Below are 20,681 nucleotides of genomic sequence, written 5' to 3'. Positions count from 1 at the left end.
CTAACTGTTAAAACACGAACTTGGAACTATTATCGAAAAACTCAAAAAAATCTAGATGTAAAATTATAAAATGTGACGTCACACTAGGGAGGGGGAGGTCTCACAAATGTGACCAATTGTGACAAGGACGGGGGAGGGGGTCAAAAGTCATGAAATTTGTGTGACGTAATTTATGGATGGCCCCTTATAGGCTGATGATAGTGATGCTTAGTATACTCACTCTTGACGTCCGGCGTGTCGGCTGAGCGGACGGAGGTAGAGTCATCTTCCTCCATAGGTATATGCGAGCTGCGCGGCTCCTGGACAATCAACATTGGCGACATTAGTTTACAAATATATCAACCTTTTTTAAATGTGCCAAGCCAGTTACAACCTCTAACTGCCACACTCAGAGTCATTTAATGGTTACTTAACCCAGTCCTTAGCAGTTGCTTTCGATACAAAATTGTTACTAAGGAATGGTTTAAGTAACCATTAAATAACTCTGAGTGTGGCAGTAAGTCTCAGACCAAGTCTAATCACTCTATCACATCAATCTAATCACAAATTACCAATTACCTTATAAACATCATTTGATGGAGAAAAAATCGGTTATTTTACGGTTATCGGTTTTATGGTCACTAACATGGAGTTCATCCGTGATCATGACGCTTGCAACAGTGTCGAAATATCGGAAACAAACGTAACATAAATAAACATGGTAAATATCCCGTCTCAAGTTCTAATGATAGTGTTAGTGACCATGTCAGTGTAAAACCTTATGTGCATATATCTGTTCAGTATTTCAGAAGATTTACAGCATTCTATCAGTAAGGCAAACACATTTGTTAAATTTATTAAAAGTGGTGTCCATATTTCCAGGAGTGGCGAGACCTGGCTCACGAGCATCAACTCATGCACTACCACCACACATATATATTATAATATTGTTATTTATATACTAGAATATATGCTTTAGTTAGTATACCTTCGACGCAGGCGGACGATCTAGCGGCTGGCCGTCCGATTCGATTGCAATGTAAACCATACACACGACACATTAACGTATTGTACATACATACGTATCAATTAATACATTATATATAGCACACATAAATAGATACCACTTAACTTCAATTATTTAATTATTATTTAACATAATTAACCTCTTGTCTGTCGGTATACAAGACACAATAGAAAACACATTGCCTAGCGTAGATCTGCGTTCCGACATACCAAGGCTTAAGTATAATATTTCAAGTGTGAGAAAGCCATGCTTCGGCACTCCTGGGCCAGCTCGACCGGAGTGATATCGCGGCCTCACTGAAAACCGACGTGAAATAACGCTTTCGTTGTGTGAGCGAGGTTACAGGAGGCCCAATTATCCCCCCTTCCCAATCTTCTCATTTCCCGATTCCCCAACAACCATTAAATTCCTAATCCTCAAAAGGCCGGCCCGTCTCTGGTGTTTCGGATGTCCATGGGCGGCGAGGATTGTTTCCCATCAGGCGATCCGCCTGCTTGTTTGCCGGCTCATATCATGACTCTCTCATACTGATTTAATTTCAGCCGATAGTAAAGGACTGAGAGGTACAGTACTCCCAAATTAATAATGCGCATGCAGATCTTCGCTAATTATCGTATTCCCAAAAACATCCGAATCATTAAATCAGAAATTCGCCTAATGATGAGTAAATCGGTTACAAATAAACTACAATATAAGATTCAGAATCCACAAATACTACGTATTAGATACTTAAATAAATACAATTACATTATATACTAACCAATTCTCTGGTACTGTTCCTTCGTTCGCTTGCCTCTCCTCGATTTCGACTATATACACATACATACACACATAATACAGTACATATAGTACATAGGTAGGTATATAGATCGAATCGACAAGAGGTAAACGTGTTAGTAAGCGTGCAATCAAAAGCAAAATTACGTGGTGTTAATTAGAATAATTGTTATTCGTTGTTAGAATAATATATAATAACGGAAGGTTTTATTTTCCAAATTACACTGGTGTATGAATAAAACTGTAAAATACATTAATTTTATTATAACTTTCGTGAGATATACTAAATTAATTATTATGTTATCGGCCTAAACACGTAACATTAATAACTCATGAATATGAACCTCTAGCATGGCTGAAACTAGTTGAGTTCTTCGTCAAACATTTGCATGAGTAAGCTGATAACATAAAAATTAATTTTGTAAAATACATTGTTTTTAATTAATATGTACTTTTTAGTCGTGAAATTTATTCTTTAAGAAGCTCTATTAGTATCTCAACACTCCAAGGACTAATTTTTCATGTATAGTCTACTAGCTAATCGACGTTACACGGCATTTATAAGTCCCGGTATGACTTGAAACTAGTCAAGTTACCTTATCGCGGTAAAACGTAATTATATCTATTTATTTATTCATTAAGGTAAATCAACAGCTTCTGTGTAAAGAGTATTAAGTATAGTAAATACATATAATTAGTCGGCAATTAAATCATTGACTTTAAAATATCTCACGATAGTTATAACACAAAAAATAATCACTGAAACATCTTTTTTTGTCACCATAATGTATTTCTATATTATTTTCTTAATATAAACTACAAACAAATATAGAAATTACCTCTGAATCATCGTCGAGCACCTCCTCCTCGACGACCTCAGCTCTGTACTCCAAGAGCAGGTCCCTCAGAGGCTTCGCGTCAAGCTTGCCGTTGACAAACTCATGTTTCAGCAGCTCTACCGCTGTCGGCCTCTTCTCTGGGTCCTGTGGGCGTGAAGATATTTGTAGTAGGTACAGTCAGTTGATGGTAGCTTTATTGTGAAGTTTTTTTAATGGTATAAGCCGGTAAACGAGCAGACGGAGTACCTGACGGTAAGCAATCGCCGGACCGGCTCGACCGGAGTGATACCACAGCCACACAGTACACCGGCGTGAAACAACGCTTGCGTTGTGTGAGTGATGTAACCGGAGGCCCAATTACCCCCTCCCTAATCATCCCAATCCTCGATTCCCCAACAACACTCAAATTCCTAACCTCCAAAAGGCTAAAAACGCACTTGTAACGCCTCAAGTGTTGGCAACGCACTTGTAACACCTCTGTTGTTTCAAGTGTCCATGGGCGGCGGCGATTGCTTACCTTCAGGGGCATCAGGTGATCCGTCTGCTCATTTACCGGCTCACGGCCAATTCCAATAACCTATCTATCTGTAGTTATACCTACTAGAGATAGAATTTTGACACATTTTGTATGGAACTTATGTCAAAATTCTATCTCTAGTAGGCAAATCTACAGATAGATAGGTTATTGAAATTGGCTGTTATACCATAAAAACACCCGTGCGTGCGGCGCGTCGCGTTCCGCGCGCGCCTCAAAGAGCCATCAGACCACCACAGATGGGGCCCAGTAGGGCTGATGCCTGATCCGGAGCTGCGGACTACCTAGCGGGTTTACCGGGGCTCCGGCTCGAAAAGCAGGAGAAGGAACGGGGTGGTTTTTAGTCAGTAAGAGTCTGACACTCCTCGCCTCGCCCAAGGCGGGAGAAGTCATAGGATGACTTTCCCCCATCAAAAAAAAAAAAAACGACGATTGCTTACCATCGAGTAATCCGTCTGCTCGTTTACCGGCTTATACCATAACAAAAATCAACATACCTTAACAAGCGCTTTAGATATGAAATCGTTGAACGATTTGCTCCACTTGGAGGGCTGGTCCAGGGTGGGGGGCTCGCTCTTCTGGATCTTCAGCAGCACCCGCATGGGCGTCATCTCGTGGTTCGGGGGCTCCATTTGGGCAAACTCTATTAAAGTGATGCCTAATGACCAGATGTCCACCTGTAAATGAGAATTTGTTGGTTAATGGTTTAGCTAGTTTGTGCTAACGGCTTCAACCGCGTTAAGGGGCCTTGCCCACGGCGACTTTTTTGTAGCGCCTTTACTAAACCCGCAACAGCATTTCTTCTAACGCATATTACTTTTATGTGCACTTAACGATTGAATCGATGCAGACACGCGACTGCATCGCTACAAAAAGTCGCCGTGGGTGAGGGTAAATGCCGTAATATTAACATACTACTATTGGCTGGCTGTTATGAACCAATAGAACTACTGTATGTTCCAACAATATAATACCTGTAAAGTGCTGACATTAGCAATAACTCCCGTCGCATCCGCGCTTAGGCTAATGATATAAAAGGGCAATTACATGTGGCCGCCCGAACAGTTCAAGCTCAATATTCATTTCGCTTCACTACCTAAAGAAATCATTCTCACACGTGTCATTATCTGTATCAGTTTCTCAATGTAAAAACTTTTATTAATTAAATTAGTCGTAGCAAATAAAGTGTTTTTTTAAAGTACCTACGGTACGCCATCCTAACAGGGCGAACACTACAATACGTACTCAGAATGCAAAAAATAAATAAATAAATAAACGAATTTACCTTAAAATCATAAGGATGATCTCTGAAAGTCTCACACAACACAACTTCGGGCGCCATCCAGTACGGCGTGCCGATGAACGTGTCATGTTTCTGCAGCGTCGACTTGTTCTTCGCTGATACGCCGAAATCCGCTGAAAATTTAAACAAACACGTTTTTATGATTGGTAAAATTAGTGAACGATATTTAAACACGTGATTGTGCTCATGGTTACAAACAATTTTCCCGAAGAAACTTTTATTGTATACTCATTAGTTTTATTTTTATCACAATAACAAAACAACAAAATTTTATTAGCACGCGCGAGTGAAGTTCCAAAATACCTACTAGTCTACCGATAACGCGGAAGCGGAAGCTGATCACGCAAAAGTTTGCGCGCGCGCGAAATTTTGTTATTTTGTTATCATTTATGCTTTAATACCATACAATTTATGTATACAGACAAATAAAAGATTACATATATTTTGTTATTATGAGAGTACAAGCATATACAAGGTACTTATAATAGTAAGATTAAAACAGACAGATTATGATATAGTATACAGATACATTGATATTATAAGTTAAAATGCAGCACGTTAAAAAGTGGCTAATTAGCCTCAATTTACTCATTTTCATTGTCAATCAGAAAATAAAAAATTACATATAACTGTTGCTTAGGTAAAACATATAGCTTTTTACTTTTTTCTAAGCTCAGTTTGAATGGTTTTGTACCAAAGCCTTTTCCATAGTCTTTAGATAAGAAATATTCTTTCCATTCATTATAAGAATATGTAGAAGCACTTTTGAATTTCGGTAAAATTTCTGAAACAACTGGTAAAACCTAAATCTCTATGACTGAAGTTGTTTTTATCTTAGCTAATCTACTAGACCAATGTGTGACGGAATTCGTTTCTTAATTAATATTATTCAGCAGCGTTTTTTACTTACAATATCATTGCACACACACACACCCCCAAAGACATACATACATATATATACATACCAAATCAGACGACAGGCGATGCCGTGCGACGCCCGCGGCCAATCATACACAGAGATTTGAAGCTGTGAATACTTCAGGTCTCTATGTACGACTGGCCGAGAGGTCTGAGGTTAGTACTGTGAGTCCCGTGTCCTGTTAGTTAATGTTAGTAGATATATACAGTACGGAGATCACTCATATGACTTAAATTAAACCACAAGTAGTACTCGTCCAAGATTTGAAGCTGTGAATACTTCAGGTCTCTATGTACGACTGGCCGAGAGGTCTGAGGTTAGTACTGTGAGTCCCGTGTCCTGTTAGTTAATGTTAGTAGATATATACAGTACGGAGATCACTCATATGACTTAAATTAAACCACAAGTAGTACTCGTCCAAGATTTGAAGCTGTGAATACTTCAGGTCTCTATGTACGACTGGCCGAGAGGTCTGAGGTTAGTACTGTGAGTCCCGTGTCCTGTTAGTTAATGTTAGTAGATAGATACAGTATGGAGATCACTCATATGACTTAAATGAAACCACAAGTAGTACTCGTCCAAGATTTGAAGCTGTGAATACTTCAGGTCTCTATGTACGACTGGCCGAGAGGTCTGAGGTTAGTACTGTGAGTCCCGTGTCCTGTTAGTTAATGTTAGTAGATATATACAGTACGGAGATCACTCATATGACTTAAATGAAACCACAAGTAGTACTCGTCCAAGATTTGAAGCTGTGAATACTTCAGGTCTCTATGTACGACTGGCCGAGAGGTCTGAGGTTAGTACTGTGAGTCCCGTGTCCTGTTAGTTAATGTTAGTAGATATATACAGTACGGAGATCACTCATATGACTTAAATTAAACCACAAGTAGTACTCGTCCAAGATTTGAAGCTGTGAATACTTCAGGTCTCTATGTACGACTGGCCGAGAGGTCCGAGGTTAGTACTGTGAGTCCCGTGTCCTGTTAGTTAATGTTAGAAGATATATACAGTACGGAGACCACTCATATGACTTAAATGAAACCATAAGTAGTACTCGTCCAAGATTTGAAGCTGTGAATACTTCAGGTCTCTATGTACGACTGGCCGAGAGGTCCGAGGTTAGTACTGTGAGTCCCGTGCCCTGTTAGTTAATGTTAGTAGATATATACAGTACGGAGATCACTCATATGACTTAAATTAAACCACAAGTGTTACTAGTCCGTAGAAGGATAATACAACTAAATATTTCAACGAGAAACGATTATTAAAAAATAATAATTTTGAAACAAAATATTAAATTAATCAAGTTTTAAATTCTGGATGAACAGCTCCATGTTCTTTAAATTAAGTATATGTTGTTTATACATAAATATGTGGTTTAAATTAAGTCATAAGAGGTAACCGGCCAATCAGAGCGCCGAACACGCTTTCGTTAAATATAAAGAGCCCTTTGATTGAGCTTAGTAGAAAACTTTTCTAGTACCAAAATTATCCATAACCGGCACCACTAGCTTACCATCAGCTAATTCAATCAAAGAGACTCACCCAACTTAACACCGCCGGTCATAGTAGCCAGGACGTTGCCGGCCTTAAGGTCCCTGTGTATAACTCTCCTCGAATGCAAGAACTGCAGTCCCTTGCACATCTCTCTGCACACGTACGCTATCTGGATCTCGTTCAGACCTTTCTCCAGTTCCGCCATCACAGAATCTAGGGCACCACCGTCGCAGTATTCTAGTAGCATCTGGAAATTTTGAGGTGGTGGTCTTAGAATAGAATGGTATCAAAACTTGTACGTATATTAGGAAGAAAACATATTTAAATCAGTTTCACTACACCTCTTGTTTGTCGGTATATGAGACACAAAGAAGAGTCCTTGTTTCGTTTGACATGACACTGGTAGAGGTTTTCACTATTAATGTACATGATTTTTTTTATGGAACACGCCGGTAAACGAACAGACGTATCACCTGATGGTAAGCAATCGCCGCCGCTCATGGACACTTAAAACACCAGAGGCGTTACAAGTGCATTGTCGGCCTTATGGGGGTTAGGAATTTAAGAGTTGTTGGGGAATCGGGGATTAGAAATATTGGAAATGGGGGGTAATTGGGCCTCCAGTAAACTCACTCACACAACGCAAGCGTTGTTTCACGTCAGTTTTGTGCTCGGCCGTGGTATCACTCCGGTCGAGCCGGCACAGCAGTGCCGAAGCATGGCTAAATAATTCCCAAGCAAAACTCACCCATAACTTGTTGTCGATAAAGTACGCCTCGTGCAGTTCCACCACGTTGGGATGCCGGCACTCGGACAGGATGTCGATCCCCCCCCCCTTGCCAAGCGAAACTCACCCACAACTTGTTGTCGATAAAGTACGCCTCGTGCAGTTCCACCACGTTGGGATGCCGGCACTCGGACAGGATGTCGATCTCCCCCCCCCCTTGCCAAGCGAAACTCACCCATAACTTGTTGTCGATAAAGTACGCCTCGTGCAGTTCCACCACGTTGGGATGCCGGCACTCGGACAGGATGTCGATCTCCCCCCCCCCCCTTGCCAAGCGAAACTCACCCATAACTTGTTGTCAATAAAGTACGCCTCGTGCAGTTCCACCACGTTGGGATGCCGGCACTCGGACAGGATGTCGATCCCCCCCCCCCTTGCCAAGCGAAACTCACCCATAACTTGTTGTCGATAAAGTACGCCTCGTGCAGTTCCACCACGTTGGGATGCCGGCACTCGGACAGGATGTCGATCTCCCCCCCAATCATCCCATTGCCAAGCGAAACTCACCCATAACTTGTTATCAATAAAGTACGCCTCGTGCAGTTCCACCACGTTGGGATGCCGGCACTCGGACAGGATGTCGATCTCCCCCCCCGTCCTCATTGCCAAGCGAAACTCACCCATAACTTGTTGTCGATAAAGTACGCCTCGTGCAGTTCCACCACGTTGGGATGCCGGCACTCGGACAGGATGTCGATCTCCGCCCCCCCGAAGGGGTTTGCCAAGCGAAACTCACCCATAACTTGTTGTCGATAAAGTACGCCTCGTGCAGTTCCACCACGTTGGGATGCCGGCACTCGGACAGGATGTCTATCTCCACTGTGAAGTCCGCCAGGTCGTCTTCATTGTCCAGGACGCACATCTTCGCGGCGGCCAGCTGGCCCGTCGTCTTGTGCTGCGCTTTGTATACCTGGATTTTGTTAGGAAACATTTATTAATTAACAACACTGAATTAACTTTTCGAGAGTGCTGGAGTGGTTTCGAGGTGCACCGGGGCTCATAGTAATCGCGTCGAGGGTGGCGACATCACGCAATATTTCAAATCATTATATTTTTGAAAGTATTTGTTTTCGTTAGAAAATAAAAAATACGTGTCTAATATTTTAAAATAATCTACAAGACGGACATTAAAATTAAAATTAGTCATCTTCCCTATTATTTTAAACCTTTTCCTCTTCCTAGTGAAAATAATGTTATATTGTGACATTATTTAATGGAATACCTTTAATAAACAGCCTGAGATAGCTGACCAGTAAACACAATTGGGTTACAATGGTTGGGCAGTTAAAATAGAAATAACTCGTGTTATTGGATAATGGAATAGGGTATTTTTTATTTTCTTACAGAAATAAATACTTTCGAATGTATATTGATTTAAAATTTTGCATGACGTCATGACGGACAAACTTTAACAATATAAATAAATTCATATCATGCATCTATCCATATAAAAACATATCTTAGTTTAACCCGTTTCCACCAGTGCTAAGCTATGCGTACCAATGAATATGATTGGTGGAAGCCAAACGCATCCACAGCAACGTAGCATAGCACATCTCTTTTGGAAAAGCACCCTTACTCTCGTATCTAACCCGAAGCTGCGAACTACCTAGCGGGTTACCGGTGCTCCCGTTCGAAAAGCAGGAGTAGGAACGGGGTGGCTTTTAGTCAATAAGAGTCTGACTGAATACTGAAATACTACTCAGTTTTAAGTTATATTTAAATATCGTGCTATCTCTGTCATTTTATAAAGTATTGGGAGCGACAGAATTAGTCTTGAGGTCGTCTTAAAATTGAGTAGCGTTTGAGTATTTGGACATGACACTCCCTCTCGCCTCAACCAAGATGGGAGAAGTTATTGGATGACTTTCCCCCTCAAAAAACACTCATATATCCACCGACAGTCAAGGCCTGTAGGTATACTCCGGTTCTCGAATGCGAAGTTTCATTAAATCTTCGGCCGTAGGTTTTATTGATTTACTAATAGAATTAGTTACTTAAAATAACATTTTATTTTTAATTTCATATCTAAATCTATTTATTTATCTTCCTTTCAATCGTTCATTTTTGTTTACAAAAGTTCGCAATAAATGGAATTGTAGCATGCAATCTGCGAAGTTTCGGACAAAACTTCGTTTTTCGTTGAATTAAGAGTAGACCTCCTGAAGCCTTTACCTTGCCAAACGCTCCATCGCCAAGCTCGCCGACCATGTCCCAGTTCTCCGAGGGGTCGCTGTTGTCGCGGATGTTGTTAAATACCTTCTTTTTCTTCGCATCGTTACCGCTGCCTAGGTGCAGCACCTGTAATCGAGGTTTGGAATTAGATGGGTTAACTACAAACCATTTTTTTTAACGAGCATCGTATCGCCTGATAGTAAGCAATCGCCGCCGCCCATGAACACTCGAAACATCAGAGGCGTTACAAGTGCGTTGCCGGCCTTTTGGGGGTTAGGAATTTAAAGGTTGTTGGAAAATTGGGGATTGGGAAGATTGGGAAGGGACCCCAATTGGACCTCCGGTACCCTTACTCACACAAAGAAACAGGAAACATTGGATGACAGGTAATTAGTGACCGATATTTAAACACGTGATAGTACGCATGATTATAACCAAGTTTTCCAAAGAAACTTTTTTGTATATTCGTAAAAATTTACTGTTTTGTTATCGTGATAAAAATAAAACTAATGAGTATACAAAATAAGTTTCTTTGGGAAAGTTGTTTGTAATCATGAGTACAATCACGTGTTTAAATATCGTTCACTAATTACCAGTCACCCTATACGAGTACAATGTAAATACATACCTTCTTAAGATTATTAAAGAACGACATGTTGATTGGTTGCGCGTCGCGTGAGCGCGCGCCGGCGCCTCATCCGTCCTTACACATCGTGTCAGACCTCCACTTGTACTCTTCGCATATCTGTCAACAAAACAAATTGGATACGTTAAACATTGATACACATACATACAACAAAACATTTTAAAAAAGACTGGGGAGCGAATTCCAAGTATGGGAGAGCCATGCTGCGGCACGAATGGGCCGGCTCGAACGGAGTGATACCACGGCCTCACAGAAAATCGACGTGAAACAACACTTGCGTTGTGTTTCGTTATATGAGTTACCGGAGGCCCAATTAACCCCATTCTCAATGTTCCCTATCCCCGACAGCCCTTAAATTCCTAAACCCCGAAAGACTGACAGCGCACTTGTTACGCTGTTTTTGGTATCCATGTATGGCAGCGATTGCTTACTATCAGGATCAGGTAATCCCTCAGCTTGTTTATTGACCTACAGGTACCAAAAATAGAGAACTGCCAACCAAAAACTACTGAACATGTTTTTTATCATATTATAAGTTTTTAAACTGACAGGCGCCGTGATCAAGGCGCTATCACTTCATCCGTGATCATGGATGGCGCTTGCAACAGTGTCGAAATATCAAAAACTCATAAAAACTAATAAACATGGTAAATATCCTAAGTTCTAACGATAGTGTTTTTGTCATGTTTTCATTAGGGGATAGATTGTTTCACGAGAAAATACTGACAATTTGCATACTACAAACAGCAATCAAATGCAAAACCAATGTTTGACAATAACTACCTACATTATAAAATGACTAAGCGACCACTCACACCTAATGAATGAACAAGGTTCTTAGAACGCGGAAAACTAAATGGATATTAGAAAAATGTGTTTGTTCTCAAACATTGGGTGTTTACGTTATAACTAGTGAGATTATCTGCAGAACGTGTATTAGGAAATAGGAACATAATATTTAACTTCATGTTAGCTTGTGTCTTAGATAGTGCTACAAGTTGTTTTTGAAACGTTACGCCTTTTATCCCCAAAGGGGTAGACAGAGGTGCACATTACGGCACATAATGCCAATGTACAATGTTCACCCACTTGTCGCCATTTGTGTTATAAGTCCCATGTAATAGGGGGTGAACCTATTTCCATATACTGGACACAATTCCAGACACCACGTTGGGCGAGTGGTCACAAGTTCGACTGCTAGACAGGAGGTCTCGATTTCGATTCGCGGGTCGGGCAAGATATTACTGGCCTTGGATCCTGGAGCCTGGAATTGTGCCCAGTACATGACAATAGGCTTACACCCTATTACATGGGACTTATAATACAAATAAAATTGTGAAAAGTGGGTGTACATTGTACAGCGGCATTACGTGCCGTAATGTGCACCTCTGTGTACCTCTTCGGGGATAAAAGGCGTAACGTATGTTCTTACATATAAGATTTACAAGTGTGTTACCGATATTTTAGGTATTGAGCATAATATAGTGATGGGAGGATTGAGCGTCTAGTGACTTAACGCACGCGACAAAACGCAACACAAGACGCAAGCGAATCTTCTCAAAGATGTCACATAACTAAGCAAATATAACCTAAAAATGCGAAGCATTACACAATTGAAACCACACGGATTCTCTACCAACACGAAAACCACTTAACACGAGTTTACACATTACACGGGCAAATCTAAGGTCTCGTTCAATATAGAACAAAATGACAAGAAAAAAAACGTCTTTTTTGTGAGGGAAAGTAGTGGGTCGGCTCGACTGGAGTGATACCACGGCCTCACAGAAAACCGACGTGAAACAATACTTGTGTTGTGTGAGTGAGGTTACCGGAGACCCAATCACCCCCTTCCCAATCCTCGATTCCCCAACAACTCTTAAACCCCCAAAATGCCTGGGCTCGCTGTCATTGCAGCGGTAAGTCCCCTCTTTGAGGAGTGGCTAGAGAGGCGCCACGGCATCCTCACCTACCGCCTGACACACTCGCCCGAAGCGAGAGAAGTCATTGGATGATTTTCCACCCACAAAAAAAAAACTCAAAAGGCCGGCAACGTACTTGTAACGCCTCTGGTGTTTCCATGAGCGGAGGTGATTGCTTACCATCAAGTGATTCATGTGTTCATTTACCGGCTTATACCATAAAAAATATGAATCCACCAGTATGAACCACCGCTTACTGAGTAAGCACAGACAACTCCTTATCTCTACAAGGTCAAGCCGAGCCAACATCAGTTCGCTAAAATATCACCAACAGGTATTATGTCGCAATTACTTACGGACGATAGTGGAGATAATAAAGTCGACTACCTAGTCGAATTCATTCATAAACATGTTGATAGTTACCCGTTTTGGTGAAATTGGGGTTTATTCTATTAAAAGTAAGATTTAACTAATACTATAGGCAGAAATAAAAAGGATTGCATGGTTGTTACGGTGGCTGGGCAACGGGTTTTATTTTTTAATCGTTGACCCTCACTAGGATTATCTCCTGTGTCGTGTGTGCGTTTACAAACATACAAGTTCACATATACATGACACCCAGACCCGAAACAACAATTTGTGGATCACACAAAGAGTTGCTCCGTGCGGGAATCGAACCCGCTAACCGTTGCGCGGCAGCCAGTTGCCCAGCAACCGCACCAACCGTGCAGTCATCGCCGCAACTGGTTGCCGCGCAAAGTGCTACACTTCGTGAGGATTAAGTGGGTTCTATTCCCGCATGGAGCAACGCTTTGTGTGATCCACAAACTGTTGTTTCGAGTCTGGGTGTATGTGAAAATGTATGATTATAAACACACCTACGACACAGGAGAAAATCAGAGAGTGGGGCAACGCTTTGTTGAAAAAACTATTAATATTTAGTTTTAAATGGAACTGAGCTGATCACGTCTACCGCATTTCGGACGAGCCGTGGGCAAAACTCTCAGCTGAGTGGAGCCCACTCAACAGACATTGCGGCAGGCAGGAAAATCATCCAATAACTTCTCCCGCCTTGAACGAGGCGAGAGCGAGTGTCAGACTCTTACTGACTAAAAACCACTCATGCTTTTCTAACCGGGGCCCCGGTAAGCCCGTTAGGTAATCTGCAGCTCTGGAAAATCCTAGTGTGGGGGGCAACGTTTTAAAAAACAAGCAATAACACTATACACTGTACAAACGAGGCAGCTTGACAGTAATGGTGTAAATGAACATAAATTATCTAAAACTGAAATATACCAAGGAACAACGTGTTATTCATAAAAAATGGCTACATGAAATTACGTAAACATCGTACTATTTCCGACTCCTTAATAACTATGAAAGATTTCGATATAAAATATTCTTACTAATATCATAAATGCGAAAGTATATAATGTACATGTTCGCATGGGATAATAATAGCTTATTTTTATTTATATGTCATGTCAACAGAAAAAACATCAAGATTAATGAAAAACAAGATGAAGACACAAGATCATGTGCTTATGCCAATTATAGACATGTACCACATTCACTGTAATTCATACTTTTTCCTTTCATCACTATTAGGAGATAAGCCGGCAAACTCGCAGACCGATCACCTGAAGGTAAACAATCAGCGCCGTCCATGGACACCCGAAACACCGTAGCGTTAAAAGTGAGTAACCATTTTAGGAATTATTAATTTTGTTGAGAATATGGGAGATCGGGGAGGGATAATTGGGCCTCCAAACATACGCAAAGCCACGGTCAAACGCTAGTTTAGAAACAAATTACAAATACAATGAAAACAACACATTACAAACTCAACCGTTCATCAAGTGTTATCAGAAAACGGAAGCTTGGGCGCGAGAGCTGATAATAATGTTAAAATAATAATAATATACATCATACATATATGTATATAAACAGTTAATATATAATTTATGATTCATGGTTACATTTACATTGATAAAACCAACGGTCATACATATCGTTGGATTTCTCTGTTCCAACGAATCTACATTTTGGAACGATCACCGGGTTTACCGGGGCTCCGGCTCGAAAAGCAGGAGTAGGAACGCGGTGGTTTTTAGTCAGTAAGAGTCTGATACTCCCTCTCGGTTCGCCTAAGGCAAGAGAAGACATTGTCATGATGTTCCCCCTTTAAAAAAAGCCATCATAATTATCAGCCACAGCAACAATTTTCTCCTAATAACCACACAATCATGGTTTTCCAATGACTTCTCTCGCCTTGGGCGAGGCGAGAGGGAGTTTCAGACTCTTACTGACTAAAAACCACCCCGTTCCTACTCCTGCTTTTCGAGCCAGAGCCCCGGTTAACCTGCTAGGTAGTCCGCAGCTCCGGAATAGGACTCAATCATGGTGAGGTTGTAACTTTGTAAGCGACTTGCATTGTCTACGACCTTTCATCAGTTCATCTGTAGACATTCTGTGTGCGACGTCTTGAGCCGTGGTTGCCGGTACTTAGCAAAATCGATACTAATATTATATTATGTAAACGGAATAGTTTATTTTATTGAAAGTGTTAATCTCCAGAACTACTGGTTCGAATTAAGTTTTGTGTTGTATAGACTATTAGTCAAAGAAAGCCTATATAAAAATATCACGCTACGGTCAACAGAAGTCAGGTAGGAATAGCTAGTATTTAAACACTAGAATTGAAACTTGAAACCATTTACCATGTTTTTACCCGACTGCGCTAGAAGGAGGGTTATGTTTCAATTTTTTTTATAAGTTTCCGATATTTCGGCACTGTTGCAAGCGCAAAGTATTTAAACAGCATCAAATCGGTATAGCCAAGTTATCTAGACACTATAAAAACCTGCATTTGGTGTAACGTACATACGTTTGCGCGTGCGGCGCAGTGGTTCCAATCGGCACAGGTATGCGATATTACGACACGTTAGGTAATATGTGTCGAAGCGAGCGATACTTGAGAATTGACATTACCTACATTATAGATAGAGCTAGTTTCTCTACTCTAAACTATGTGGGGATCGTTGAGTGGTCGGAAAAGGGGTCGCGTTTTATGCACGCTACTCTCCTTACGATTGAACTGTGCAGTACAGTCGGACTACCGGAGCTGCGGACTACCTAGCGGGTTACCGGGGCTCCGGCTCGAAAAGCAAGAGTAAGAACGGGGTGGTTTTTAGTCAGTAAGAGTCTGACACTTCCTCTCACCTCGCCCAAGGCGAGAGAAGTCATTAGATGATTTTCATCCAAATAAGACGCTACACGCACTACATGTAAATGTCTTTTAATTACATCACATTGTCTACTTAATTGAAGATTAAATTAGACCTAATTAACAAACACTAGAATGCTCAGAGGCTTTCGGCAATAGCTGCCAAGCAACGGAAAAAATATCCGTAATTCGGTAGTTTTTTGAGCTGGAGCTTCGGTAAACCCGCAACAGGCGCGCAGAACGCGCCGCAAAATTTTAAACTCATAAGTTTTATTTTATTGAACAAATACTTCGGAATTACGAGACAAAGCCCAACAGGGGTGTTGGGCTTTGTCTCGTAATTCGTATCTAAATATATTTTTCTTTTGGAACTATCATCTCTTATATAAAAAAAAAATCGTTTCGCAAACCTACTTTGTGACCGTGAACATATCGAAATAAAGACGGAAAGGCCAAAACAACCGTATTAAGCTCGGAGACGATCCTCAGACGGACAGATGTGCCAATTGCAAGACGAGCCGAATGAACGCGATCTGTTTCTTAATTCGTTGTGGGGCGTGGTACAAGTGAATAAGTGAAGGCGATATATAGATAGTCTAATTAAAGGTCGCAGGGAGTTAAGTATAACTGTCGGAGAGCCATGCTTTGGCATGAATGGGTCGGCTCGACCGGAGTGATACCACGGTTTCACAGAAAACCCGACGTCAGACAACGCTTGCTTTGTGTGAGTGAGGTTACAGGAGGCCCAAATACCATAATCCCAATCTTTTCAACCCCGATTCCCCAACAATCCTTAAATTCCCAACTCCGAAAAGGCCGACAACGCACTTGTAACGACTTTGGTATTTCGGGTATTCATGGGCTGCAGCGATTGCTAACCGTTAGGTGATCCGTCTGCTCGTTTATCAACTTATTGCATTAAAAAGAGCGCTTTTTTGAGGGGGAAATTATCCAATGCCTCTTCTCTTCGTCTCCCGCCTTGGACGAAACAAGAGGAAGTTTTATTTTTATGGATGTGTGTCAGACTCTAACTGACTAAAAACCACAGCATTCCTACTCATGTTTTTCGAACCAGAGCAACAACAAACAAATATACCAAGAAACTTTCGCATTTACAACATTAACAGGATAGACAGACAGCAGCACATATTTCTATCAGAAACATAATTTAAAAAAAAAGGACGATCATCACAATCCACATCCGGACACGATGACATTGAAGACGATTCGCTCTCACAACTTGAGCCACACCCTACGCTACACGGCGGCATGATGTCACCGAATACTCAGCGGCGGCGGCTACGTCACCGGTATTTGTGTTTACCCCCGTAATTACGATAGCGTTAAGATATTGGGATGTTTACCGGCGTCGTGTGGATAGATCGGGTTACATTGTAACGTTTGGACGGCAACCAGAATTAATTCATAATATTTTTTTATGGTATAAGCCGGTAAACAAGCAGACGGATCATCTGAGCCGGTAAGGAAGCGTCGCCGTCCATGGAGACTAGAAACACCAGAGGCTAATACCTCTGGCAAAAAAAATAGTCGGCAACGCAATTGTAACCAATTGCATTGACTGTTTGGGGCCCAGGAATTTAAGGGTTGTTTAATAGATATGCTATGAAAAACTATATGACCATTTCCACTGATACTAAGCTATGTAGCTGGGTGCGAGGAAGATGCGCAGCTCAAGTATGTTATGTATCGATAGCACACATCTTTCCATATAAAAATCATAGCTGAGTCCGTTTCCACCAGTGTTAAGCTATGTGTACCAATGAATATGTTTGGTGGAAGCCAAACGCATCCACAGCAACGTAACACAACATAGTACATCACTGATGATGAAAATGTTCTCTAAGAATTTTACATAAATCATTATACATAATATGTATTACGAAGAAACACATAGATATTCATACAAAATGACCTAATGTTTGTCAAGAGTCAACTGTGACGTAGCTATGAATCAATTGTTGAGCCATTTATATAACGTATATTAATAGTGTCGGATGATTTTTGTGCACCGCACGGTAGAGTGATGAGACGTATTTAGAAGTGACTGATAAGTTGGGAAACGAGCCGGCGGATCACCTGATTGTAAGCAATCGCCACCGCTCATGGACACTCGAAACATCAGAAGCGTTATAAGTGCGTTGCCGGTCTTTTGGGGGTTAAGAATTTAAAAGTTGTTGGAGTTTGAAAAGATTGGGAATGGGGATAATTGGGCCTCTGATAACCTCACTCACACAACGTAAGCGTTGTTTCACGTCAGTTTTCTGTGAGGCCGTGGTATCACTCCAGTCAAGACAGCTCGTTCGTGCCGAAGCATGGCTCTCCCACATCTAAATGAGGCGAGATATGTCAGACTCTTACTGACTATAAACCAACGCATTCCAACTCCTGCTTCGAGCCGGAGCACGGTAACTCCTTGCGGTTTCCACAGCCCACTCTGATGCGATAGGATAGAACAACAATCAATCACTATTTACATTCACATCACATCAATAGCCTATGTCTCGGTCAGCAGCGGCCTGCTGACCAAAGGCCTCTTCTCGCACGAAGAAGGTTTGAGCACTTATAATTGGAAATTCGGAATCCTGGACTTCCTCATGATGTTTTCCTTCACCGTTAGTCAGTGGTGTCTAAATAATCTTAGAAAGTACATAATTATAACTCAGAAAATGTCACATTGGTACTTGCTGTTGGTAGGTTTCAAACCCGCACTCTCATGCATGAGAAGCGAGCGTCTTAAACCACCGGGTCACCACGACCACCAATTCACATTCATATTACAAAGATTTCCTTTTCGCTACTGAACTAAGCAATAATCTAAATATCCTACAACCTAATAATAACACTACAACTAACTACATCGACACACAGGTAGATAATAAAGTATTCACTATAAATATTCATCGTCCAATTAGCTGAACCGATGCTAATTGTAATCAGAAGCATGTATAAACATGGTGGCCATGTTATTTGGTCCCGTTAAACATTACCATGGACTTATGGGGGCGTATAGAGTTGTGAACACCATGTGAGTGAAGGGAGAGTTTGTTGTTTGGGGGGTTGTGAGGAGTTGATGGTGTCTAGCAGTGGTTAGAAATATAGAGAATATGTAGAATGAAAGAAATGGCAGGCTTCAATGAACCAATCAATCAGTACCGTTCGTAACTATAAGTTTGCTTCACGTTAAATCGAAACGAGACCACGTTCGCATTCTGTATTTTTTTATACCACGACGGTGACAAGAAAGCACACGGCCCACCTGATGGTAAGTGGTTACAACACTTGGGGCATTACATGCGTTTTGCCGACCCTTAAGAAACATACGTATTTACTTCCTTCTTGAAGTACCCCATTTAAGTTCTGATTGGCCGGCAGGAATAAACCAACCAATCAGAACGCCAAACGCACTCTCGTTTCGATCTCGTTAAACGTAAAGCAAACTAGTACTGAACCCTAAAAATATTTTACTTTTGGCTTTATATTTCGTCCAACAAACAACTCAAAATCCATATATCACCAGTTCTCGTTATCACCAAACAAACCGGTCCGATTGTTATCGATTAGCATATTCGGTCGGAATCCGAGCCCATCCGATGCGTGTTACCGTTGACCGACCGGCCCGATATGCAGGTCATCCGCGGTGTCGATGTCATCAGAATCTGCTTTGTAAATGAGTTACATTTTAATATATAGATCTACATAATAGATATTAAATCGGTGTTTGTTCGTTTTGAGTTGAAAATATCAACCAGATAGTAGTATTTTTAATTTTGACCGTTTATTTCTATAAAACATACATAATACTAAACGCTCTTCCTCTCTCCTACGAATTTTATAATTTGCTGTGCCCGACGGAGCCCATAATTGTGACTAAATACTTTATTTTCTAACACTGTCGACTGTCTGGAACGTCTGTAACGATATCCTTATTATTATTATTTTTTTAATATACCTTATAATATGAATGTGACTCGTCTGTAACGAACAATAGTTGGGCAGAAAGCCCGCCAGGTATGATTGCCACGCATGTTCGGAGGATCCTCCTTTTCTTAGGGAACTTTACTCACTGTTCCCTAAAAGTCGCAACGCCTGAGTTACAAATCCGTTGCGGGCTTTCTAAATGAAACCAGAATCCTGTCCTAAGCAGTCTTTAATATCCGGAGCTGCGGACTATCCGGAGCTGCGGACTACCTAGCGGGTTTACCCCGGTAAACCCGGCTCGGTAAACCAGGCTCCGGTTCGAAAAGCAGGAGTAGGAACGGGGTGGTTTTTATTCAGTAGGAGTCAGACTTCTGAGAGAGGACTCCCTCTCTCCCAATGCGAGAGAAGATATTGGATGATTTTCCGCCCTTAAAAAAAAGCAGTCTTTAACATTCTCTGGATTGGCTATAATCCTAGACTATCAAAATCAGGCCATTCAAAATTAAACCTTAACAATAACACATAAGCTTTCACTTTCAGACCACCCAAAGAAAAACAGCCCAAAACCATCTGAAACTACCTACACAGCTTTTATTAGCAGAGAATCGATACGTAAACCATCTCACCACCTGGTTGCTTAGCAACGGTCACCATAGCAACGCCCTTGGAACATTCTGAGCCTAATTTATGGGCCTAGCAACAGTACTTGTAGTCAGGTAAAATAGAGGGAGGGACGACACGTGTTTCTGTTAGTTGATCGACCTTATTCGAGGTTGGGACGTGGCTTAATTGTTGTTTTATAATATAAGCCGGTAAAAGAGCGGACGAATCACCTGATGGTAAGCAATTGCTGCTGCCCATGGACACCCGAAATTATAGAGGCGTTAAGTGCGTTGCCGACCTTTTCGGGGTTAGGGATTTAAGGTTTGTTGGAGATTGGGAAGATTGGGAAGGAAGATAATTGGGCCTCCGGTAACCTCACTCACACAACCCAGCACAAAGCATGCGTTGATCGTTTCACGACGGTTTTCTGTGAGGTCGGCCGTGGTATCACTCCGGTTTAGCCAGCCCATTCGTGCCGAAGCGTGGCTCTCTCCCACAGTTGGA

General features: G+C 41.4%; 1 protein-coding gene across 9 annotated transcripts in view; it reads right to left on the bottom strand.

Moving 5' to 3' along the window:
- The window catches only part of LOC118278555 (serine/threonine-protein kinase 10), a 74,309-nt gene that overhangs the window by 42,990 nt on the left and 10,638 nt on the right, over window positions 1-20,681 (bottom strand). For 3 of the 9 annotated variants that reach the window (XM_050703854.1, XM_050703847.1, XM_050703848.1), the window contains exons 2-9: window positions 10,470-10,586; window positions 9,842-9,967; window positions 8,403-8,576; window positions 6,928-7,126; window positions 4,443-4,573; window positions 3,655-3,834; window positions 2,623-2,766; window positions 221-299 (exon numbers count right to left, since the gene is read on the bottom strand). In XM_050703854.1, coding sequence (XP_050559811.1) covers window positions 221-299; window positions 2,623-2,766; window positions 3,655-3,834; window positions 4,443-4,573; window positions 6,928-7,126; window positions 8,403-8,576; window positions 9,842-9,967; window positions 10,470-10,496 — 1,060 coding nt within the window. In that variant the 5' untranslated portion in view covers window positions 10,497-10,586. Of the gene's footprint in view, window positions 1-220; window positions 300-967; window positions 995-1,766; window positions 1,816-2,622; window positions 2,767-3,654; window positions 3,835-4,442; window positions 4,574-6,927; window positions 7,127-7,627; window positions 7,701-7,841; window positions 7,928-7,951; window positions 8,028-8,058; window positions 8,138-8,286; window positions 8,371-8,402; window positions 8,577-9,841; window positions 9,968-10,469; window positions 10,587-20,681 lie in introns of those variants that run through there. The other 6 variants (XM_050703850.1, XM_050703851.1, XM_050703853.1 and 3 more) reach the window with 6 other exon arrangements.

This window comes from Spodoptera frugiperda, chromosome 24, assembly GCF_023101765.2.
Source record: "Spodoptera frugiperda isolate SF20-4 chromosome 24, AGI-APGP_CSIRO_Sfru_2.0, whole genome shotgun sequence".
Taxonomy (NCBI): domain Eukaryota; kingdom Metazoa; phylum Arthropoda; class Insecta; order Lepidoptera; family Noctuidae; genus Spodoptera; species Spodoptera frugiperda.
The sequence above is the reverse complement of the archived record's forward strand: the minus strand, read 5'-3'. Positions and strand labels throughout refer to the sequence as shown.